Source organism: Rhinoraja longicauda, chromosome 40, assembly GCF_053455715.1.
Source record: "Rhinoraja longicauda isolate Sanriku21f chromosome 40, sRhiLon1.1, whole genome shotgun sequence".
Lineage (NCBI taxonomy): Eukaryota > Metazoa > Chordata > Chondrichthyes > Rajiformes > Arhynchobatidae > Rhinoraja > Rhinoraja longicauda.
This window is the reverse complement of record NC_135992.1, coordinates 71,723-80,651: the sequence shown is the minus strand read 5'-3', so window position 1 is coordinate 80,651 and position 8,929 is coordinate 71,723. Positions and strand designations below refer to the sequence as shown.

Here is an 8,929-nt window from a genome sequence, read left to right as displayed (position 1 = left end):
GTGCGAGAAGCAACCTTCCACCATCACCCTCTGCTTCCTTTCATGAAGCCAATGTTCTTCTCATCCACCTTTCTCTCCTTGGACCGCATGCGATACAACCCAGCAAGGAGGAAGGGTAGGAGGGATGGAGGGAGAGGGTGGGGGAGGGATGGAGGGAGGAGGTGGGGGAGGGGGTGGGGGAGGGATGGAGGAGGGAGGGTGAGGGAGGGTGAGGGAGGAGGGAGGGTGGAAGGAGGGATGAGGGTGGTGGTGGAGGTAGGGAGGAGCGGTAGACCAGGGAGGGGCGGGATATGTCAGCAGGAGAGAGGGAGGTGGGCTGGAGTGTTGGAGGGAGGCTGTAGTAAGGCAGGGATGTGGGTGAGGGAGGGCTAGAGGATGTAAATGAAGGGTGTTTGAGCGCCGTACTGATCCTGCCCTCTCCCCCCCCCCCCTGCCCCAGACGTCTCTCCGCTACCACACGCTGCCGTCTGCGGGCGCTGCCGCCTTCCAGCTCTCCCTCCACCTGGAGCCGTACGGCACGAGGGTGGCGATGCTGCTCATCAACGTCACGTGAGCTCCGCCGTCTGGGGCCCAGGCGGGACATCGTGGGGGGGGGGGAAGACGGGGTGTCTGGGGTGATACCATCCGTCTGAGGCAGGGAGGGGGAGGGAGGGGGGGGGACCATGTGTGGTGGGGACCATCTAGGGGGCGAGATGGGTCCGGGGAGGTGCGGCCATCTGGGTGGGTAAATGGGTCCCCATCTTGTGGGCATATGGGGAGGAAGGGCCGTGCTGTCTGCGACCCAGGGTTGTGTTCCCATGCCCTGTGTTCACGTGTGTTCCCGTGTCCTGTGTGTTCCCGTTCACATGTGTTCACGTGTGTTCCCGTGCCCTGTATGTTCACGTGTGTTCCTGGGTTCCCATGTGTTCCTGTGCCCTGTGTGTTCACGTGTGTTCCTGTGCACTGTGTGTTCCCATGTGCTCCTGTGTTCCCGTGTGCTCCTGTGCCCTGTGTGTTCACGTGTGTTCCTGTGTTCCCATGTGCTCCTGTGTTCCCGTGTGTTCCTGTGTTCCCGTGTCCTCCTGTGCCTTGTGTGTTCACATGTTCCGTGCCCTGTGTGTTCACGTGTGTTCTTGTGTTCCCGTGTGTTCCCGTGCGCTGTGTGTTCCTGTGTTTCCGTGCCCTGTGTGTTCACGGGTGTTTCCGTGTGTTCCTGTGCCCTGTGTGTTCACGTGTGTTCTTGTGTTCCCATGTGTTCCCGTGCCCTGTGTGTTCTTGTGTTCACGTGTGTTCCTGGGTTCCCATGTGTTCCTGTGCCCTGTGTGTTCCCATGTGCTCCTGTGTTCCCGTGTGCTCCTGTGCCCTGTGTGTTCATGTGTGTTCCTGTGTTCCCATGTGCTCCTGTGTTCCCGTGTGTTCCTGTGTTCCCGTGTGTTCCCATGCGCTGTGTGTTCCTGTGTTTCCGTGCCCTGTGTGTTCACGGGTGTTTCCGTGTGTTCCTGTGCCCTGTGTGTTCACGTGTGTTCTTGTGTTCCCATGTGTTCCCGTGCCCTGTGTGTTCTTGTGTTCACGTGTGTTCCTGGGTTCCCATGTGTTCCTGTGCCCTGTGTGTTCACGTGTGTTCCTGTGCACTGTGTGTTCCCATGTGCTCCTGTGTTCCCGTGTGCTCCTGTGCCCTGTGTGTTCACGTGTGTTCCTGTGTTCCCATGTGCTCCTGTGTTCCCGTGTGTTCCTGTGTTCCCATGTCCTCCTGTGCCTTGTGTGTTCACATGTTCCGTGCCCTGTGTGTTCACGTGTGTTCTTGTGTTCCCGTGTGTTCCCGTGCGCTGTGTGTTCCTGTGTTTCCGTGCCCTGTGTGTTCACGGGTGTTTCCGTGTGTTCCTGTGCCCTGTGTGTTCACGTGTGTTCTTGTGTTCCCATGTGTTCCCGTGCCCTGTGTGTTCTTGTGTTCACGTGTGTTCCTGGGTTCCCATGTGTTCCTGTGCCCTGTGTGTTCCCATGTGCTCCTGTGTTCCCGTGTGCTCCTGTGCCCTGTGTGTTCATGTGTGTTCCTGTGTTCCCATGTGCTCCTGTGTTCCCGTGTGTTCCTGTGTTCCCGTGTGTTCCCGTGCGCTGTGTGTTCCTGTGTTTCCGTGCCCTGTGTGTTCACGGGTGTTTCCGTGTGTTCCTGTGCCCTGTGTGTTCACGTGTGTTCTTGTGTTCCCATGTGTTCCCGTGCCCTGTGTGTTCTTGTGTTCACGTGTGTTCCTGGGTTCCCATGTGTTCCTGTGCCCTGTGTGTTCCCATGTGCTCCTGTGTTCCCGTGTGCTCCTGTGCCCTGTGTGTTCACGTGTGTTCCTGTGTTCCCATGTGCTCCTGTGTTCCCGTGTGTTCCTGTGTTCCCGTGTGCTCCTGTGCCTTGTGTGTTCATGTGTTCCGTGCCCTGTGTGTTCACGTGTGTTCTTGTGTTCCGGTGCGCTGTGTGTTCCTGTGTTTCCGTGCCCTGTGTGTTCACGGGTGTTCACCTGTGTTCCCGTGTGTTCCTGTGCCCTGTGTGTTCCCGTGTGTTCCTGTGCCCTGTGTGTTCACGTGTGTTCTTGTGTTCCCGTATGTTCCCGTGCCCTGTGTGTTCCTGTGTTCCCGTGTGTTCCCGTGCCCTGTGTGTTCACGTGTTTCCATGCCCTGTGTGTTCACGTGTGTTCCTGTGTTCCCATGTGTTCCTGTGCCCTGTGTGTTCCCGTGTGTTCCTGTGCCCTGTGTGTTCACGTGTGTTCTTGTGTTCCCATGTGTTCCCGTGCCCTGTGTGTTCTTGTGTTCACGTGTGTTCCTGGGTTCCCATGTGTTCCTGTGCCCTGTGTGTTCCCATGTGCTCCTGTGTTCCCGTGTGCTCCTGTGCCCTGTGTGTTCACGTGTGTTCCTGTGTTCCCATGTGCTCCTGTGTTCCCGTGTGTTCCTGTGTTCCCGTGTGCTCCTGTGCCTTGTATGTTCACGTGTTCCGTGCCCTGTGTGTTCACGTGTGTTCTTGTGTTCCCGTGTGTTCCCATGCGCTGTGTATTCCTGTGTTTCCGTGCCCTGTGTGTTCACGGTTGTTCACCTGTGTTCCCGTGTGTTCCTGTGCCCTGTGTGTTCCCGTGTGTTCCTGTGCCCTGTGTGTTCACGTGTGTTCTTGTGTTCCCATGTGTTCCCGTGCCCTGTGTGTTCCTGTGTTCCCATGTGTTCCCGTGCCCTGTGTGTTCACGTGTTTCCATGCCCTGTGTGTTCACGTGTGTTCCTGTGTTCCCGTGTGTTCCCGTGCCCTGTGTATTCCTGTGCCCTGTGTGTTCACCTGTTTCCATGCCCTGTGTGTTCACGTGTGTTCACGTGTGTTCCTGTGCCCTGTGTGTTCCCGTGCCCTGTGTGTTCCTGTGCCCTGTGTGTTCCCATATGTTCCTGTGTCCTGTGTGTCCCGTGTGTTCCCGTGCCCTGTGTTCACATGTGTTCTTGTGTTCCTGTGCCATGTGTGTTCACGTGTGTTACCGTGTTGTCCCACAGTTACACGGGATCCCGCAACGTCTCCAACATGGTGATCGTGAACGTGAAGATGCTCTCTGGGTATTCCTCCCAGGTACGGGTCATGGGGGGTGAGAGGGAGGGGGGGAGGGGAGGGGAGAGGAGAGGGGGTGAAGGGGCTGCCGCCTCCATTCAGGGCAGTTACTGATGCGCTTTGCCTCTCGCTCCAGACCACGATGCCCGTGGGTGTGAGTCGCATCGAGTCAAAGGACGGACATTTCCTGATGTACATTGAAAAGGTGAGGGGGGTCGTGTGGAGGACTGGGGGGTGGGGGAGGGTGACAGGAGATGAAGGGGGAGGGTGGGTGGGGTGGGGGTTTTAGACGGGGAGAGGCTGTGGTCCTGGACTGACCCCCCGCTGCTCCCACAGATGGACGCCGGCCAGACCCTCACCCTCTCCGTCCGCATCTTCCAGAAATTCCCTGTGGAAAACCTGCAGGAGGCCCATGTCTCCGTCTATGATTACTACGTGACCGGTAGGGCCCAGCGCCACCCTCACCCCCACCCCCCTCCTCCTGCCCCACCCTCCCTCACTCCACCCTCCCACCCTCCTCCTGCCCCTCCCTCCCTCCACCCTCACCCCCCTCCTCCTGCCCCTCCCTCCCTCACTCCACCCTCACCCCCCTCCTCCTGCCCCTCCCTTCCTCCACTCACCCTCACCACCCTCCTCCAGCCCCTCCCTCACTCCACCCTCCCACCCTCCTCCTGCCCCCCCTCCACTCACCCTCACCCCCCTCCTCCTGCCCCTCCCTCACTCCACCCTCACCACCCTCCTCCTGGCCCTCACTCCACCCTCCCTCTCTCACTCCCTCCCTCCCTCTCTCACTCCCTCCCTCCTCCACCCTCCACCATCCTCCTTCACTCCCTCCCACCCTCCCTCTCTCACTCCCTCCCTCTCACACTCCCTCCCTCCACCTTCCCTCCTCTGCCCCTCCTTCCCTCCACCCTTTCTCCTCCTGCCCCTCACTCGCTCACTCTCACTCCCTGCTCCACCCTCCTCCTGCCCCTAACGCCCTCACCCTCTGCCACTCCCTGTTCCACCCTCCCTCCCTCCTCCTCTCTCCATCACTCCCTCCACCCTCCCTCACTGTTAAATCTCTCCTCACCTCTCTCTCTCCTCCTCTGTCAGACGAGGCCGCCATCGCTGGATACCAGTGGCCCACTTGGCAAGAGGACCAGTGACAGCTCAGTGAGTGTCTCCCCCTCCCCCCATGTCCCCTCTCCCCCAATCTGTGATGATCCTCACGGCCAGAACACTGTCACCACACTGGAGAGGTGGGGTCACACTGGGAGGTGGGGGTCACACGGGTCACTGGGGAGTGGGGTCACACTGGGGGGGGGGGGACCTGGACCACACTGGGGACAGGGGTCACACTGGGGACAGGGGTCACACTGGGGACCAGGATCAAACTGGGGACAGGGGTCACACTGGGGACTGGGTCACACTGGGGGGGGGGACGGGTCACACTGGGGGGAGGGGGGGAGGGGGTGGCACCTTCTGTCCAGGCCAGTGCGAGGTGTTGTATTTGGGAAGTGCACCAAGGGCAGGGCCCTTAGAGTGGTGACCAAGATCCTTGCAAGTGTTGTAGAGCAGATGGATCCAGGAACATTGAGTGGTAGCACCGTACAGCATAGAAACAGATGATGTGTTCCATGCCCACACCACCCTCAGTGTAAAACAACTTGTCCTGCACATCCACTAAAATGCCCCTCTCACAGAGCCATGTCATTTAGTGTTGGACAGTTAATGGCACAACTGTTAACAAGTGCAGAGGGATCTTGGGCTCCAAGTCTATGTAGGAAAGAACTGCAGATGCTGGTTGAAATCGAAGGTAGACACAAAATGCTGAAGTAACTCAGCAGGTCAGGCAGCATCTCTGGAGAGAAGGAATGGGTGACGTTTCAGGTCGAGACTCTTCTTCAGACTGATGTCAGGGAAGGGGGCTGAACAGATAGAATGTAGTCAGAGATGGTAAGATGGTGGGAGAACTGGGAAGGGGGAGGAGGGGATGGAGACAGAGGGAAAGTTAGGGCTAGAGAAGTCAATGTTCATACCGCTGGGGTGCTAACTACTCAAGTGAAATATGAGGTGCTGTTCCTCCAATTTGCGCTGGGCCTGACTGTGACAATGGAGGAGGCCCAGATTGGGAATGGGAGGGGGAGTTAAAGTGCTGAGCCACCGGGAGATCGGGTATGTTAAGGCTGCCTGAGCGGAGGTTCAGTGTTTGGTCTTGCCAATATACAGCAGTTGACACCTGAAACAGCGGATACAGTTGATGAGGTTGGAGGAGGTGCAAGTGAACCTCTGCCTTTACCTGCCCCCCGACTACATCCAATGACCCCGACAGTCTTTTCAGGTGAAACAGCGGTTCACATGCACCTCGTCTGCGAAATGATCGCCCAGTCAACATTTGGTCTCGCCGATACATAAGAGTCCACATCTTGAACAGCGGATATAGTAGATGAGGTTGGAGGAGATGCAAGCGAACCTCTGCCTCACCTGGAACGACTGTTGGGGCCCCAGGACAGAGTCGAGGGAGGAGGTATAGGGACAGGTGTTGCATCTTCTGCGGTTGCAGGGGAAGCTACGTGGGGAGGGGGTGGTTTAGGTGGGAAAGGACGAGTGGACCAGGATTTGTGGAGGGAACGGTCTCTGCGGAAGGCGGAAAGGGGTGGAGATGGGAAGATGTGGCTAATGGTGGGATCCCGTAGGAGGTGGTGGAAATGTCTGAGGATCATGCGTTGCATTTGCACCTCTTCCAACCTCATCTATTATATCCGTTGTTCAAGATGTCGACTCTTATACAACGGCAAGACCAAACGCAGAATGGCCGATCGTTTCGAGGAACACCTTCGCTCAGCCCGCCTGAACCTACGTGATCTCCCGGTTACTGGACACTTTAATTACCCTTCCCCATTCCCACACAGACCTTTCTATCCTCCATTGTCAGAGTGATACTAAACACAAATTGAAGGAAGGGCATCTGATATTTTGCTTGGGCAGCGTACAGCTCAGTGGTATGAATATTGATTTCTCTCACCAGATAGTGCCCTACATCCCTCCCACTTGTCACACTAATTTCCAATTTTCACCCTGCAAACAGCTAATAATGGCCTGTTTCCTTTAACATCGTTACTTTTTTGAATATATTCATCGTTCTTTATCACTCCACATCATGGTCTGTTTCTCTCGTTTCCCTTATCCATAACCCATCTGAAGAAGGTTCTCGACCCATTCCTACTCTCCCTAACCTACAATGCCTGTCCCGCTGAGTTACTTCATCTTTTTGTGTCTATCTTCGGTTTAAACCAGCATCTGCAATTCCTTCCTGCACGAGCAAACTCCAAAACAGACAGCATCCGTACACTAACACTATCCTACACGCGAGTCAGGTCGTAGGAAGGTAGCAGTCAGGATAGGATCCACTCTGGGTCTCTGGCGCTGTAAAGCAGCAGCTCTACCCGCTACAACACTGGATGTGGAGACGTTGTAAAGGCAGCAGAAGAGGTTTAGCAGAATGAAGCCTGGATTTACACTGCCCCTCTGTGACTGCCCCTGGGTCTGACCCCTGCAACTCCCTCCAGAGTAGTGGCCCGGATTACATCACCGCTCCAGGCGCTGTGGGCCGAAGGGCCTGTTCCTCTGCTGTACTGGTGTGTCAGTCCAGGCCGGGCACTCCGTGACTGACCCCGGGTCTACCTGCTGCAACCCCCTCCCCAGTAACATGGCGGCTGTTCACGGGCACGGCTCCATGTGGTCAGTGTGGACCCACTCCCTGACTGTACCAACCTGCCCAGCAAGTGGGCACCGCCTCTGACCTGGCACCCAGATACCACCCCGACAAGCAAAGCTGGCAGCCCCAGGGCATTGGCACCCAGATACCACCCCGACAAGCAAAGTCCCGGGGCGTTGGCACCCAGATACCACCCCGACAAGCAAAGCTGGTAGCCCCAGGGCATTGGCACCCAGATACCACCCCGACAAGCAAAGCCCCGGGGCGTTGGCACGGAACCAGGGAGGAGGCTGGGCTGGGCAAGGCTAGGCAAGGCCAGCAAACGCCCAAACTCACAGTCTGTGCTCTGTGTTGACAGTGGAGGAGGTAGTGGGTGGAGAGGGACGGACACAGAGACTCCCAGCGATGGACAGAAGCCCAGAACGATCTCCAGCCTACAATCAGCCTCAATAAATGACTAAATCAATCTCCTCGTGTTTCTGCTTCATCCTCACATCCCATCCTGTACACACCTGCTCACTACAACACCCTTGCTTGGGGCACAACTCCAGTGGCACACACACGCGTGTATACGCACCCATATGCACACACATGTGCATACACACGCAGCGTGCACAAACGCATATGTACACACACGCATGCACTGCATACACGCTCCCTAACCACAGTGAACTGTCAGCTCTGGGGAATGTTGTAGAACAGAGGGATGGAGGAGCGCCAGGACATAGTTCCCTGAAAGTGGCGTCACGGGGAGATAAGGTGGTAAAGAGGGTTATGGTACATTGGTCTTTGTCAGCCAGCGAATGGAGTCTCGCTGTTGGGTCGTTGTGTTGCAGTTGTACAAGACGTTGGTGAAACTGCACCTGGTGTCTTTAACAGCTGTGTTCACCCTGCTTTGTGCCCTCCCTCTCTCTACCCCCCACCCTCCCTCTCTCTACCCCCCACTCTCCCTCTCTCTACCCCCCACTCTCCCTCTCTCTACCCCCACTCTCCCTCTCTCTACCCCCACCCTCCCTCTCTCTACCCCCGCTCTCCCTCTCTCTACCCCCCACTCTCCTCTCTCTACCCCCACCCTCCCTCTCTCTACTCCCCACTCTCCCTCTCTCTACCCCCCACTCTCCCTCTCTCTACCCCCCACCCTCCCTCTCTCTACCCCCCACCCTCCCTCTCTCTACCCCCCACCCTCCCTCTCTCTACCACCCACCCTCCCTCTCTCTACCACCCCACCCTCCCTCTCTACCCCCCACTCTCCCTCTCTCTACCCCCCACTCTCCCTCTCTCTACCCCTCTCTCTACCCCCCACTCTCCCTCTCTCTACCCCTCTCTCTACCCCCCACTCTCCCTCTCTCTGCCCCCCTCCCTCTCTCTGCCCCCCTCCCTCTCTCTGCCCTCCACTCTCCCTCTCTCTGCCCCCCACCCTCCCTCTCTCTACCCGCCACTCTCCCTCTCTACTCCCCCATCTCCCTCTCTCTACCCCCCACTCTCCCTCTCTCTACTCCCCCACCCTCCCTCTCTCTGTCTCTCCACCAATCAACCCTGATCCTTCCCTCTGCCCACACCCCCACCCCCCCATCCTCCCTCTCACACCCCCACACTCCCACACCCCCACACTCCCCACCCCCACACTCCCACACCCCCACACTCCCACACCCCCACACTCCCACACTCCACACCCCCACACTCCCACA

The 8,929-nt window shown here is 57.7% G+C and overlaps 1 protein-coding gene across 1 annotated transcript; it reads left to right on the top strand.

The window, feature by feature from the left end:
- The first annotated feature begins 411 nt into the window (after positions 1-411).
- Positions 412-7,707, top strand: LOC144611321 (alpha-2-macroglobulin-like). Its single transcript, XM_078430370.1, has 6 exons — positions 412-549; positions 3,490-3,562; positions 3,678-3,746; positions 3,878-3,983; positions 4,637-4,696; positions 7,600-7,707. The coding sequence occupies exons 1-5, from the start codon at positions 530-532 to the stop codon at positions 4,687-4,689; spliced, it is 321 nt and encodes a 106-aa protein (XP_078286496.1). The 5' UTR covers positions 412-529; the 3' UTR covers positions 4,690-4,696; positions 7,600-7,707.
- Positions 7,708-8,929: the final 1,222 nt, after the last annotated feature.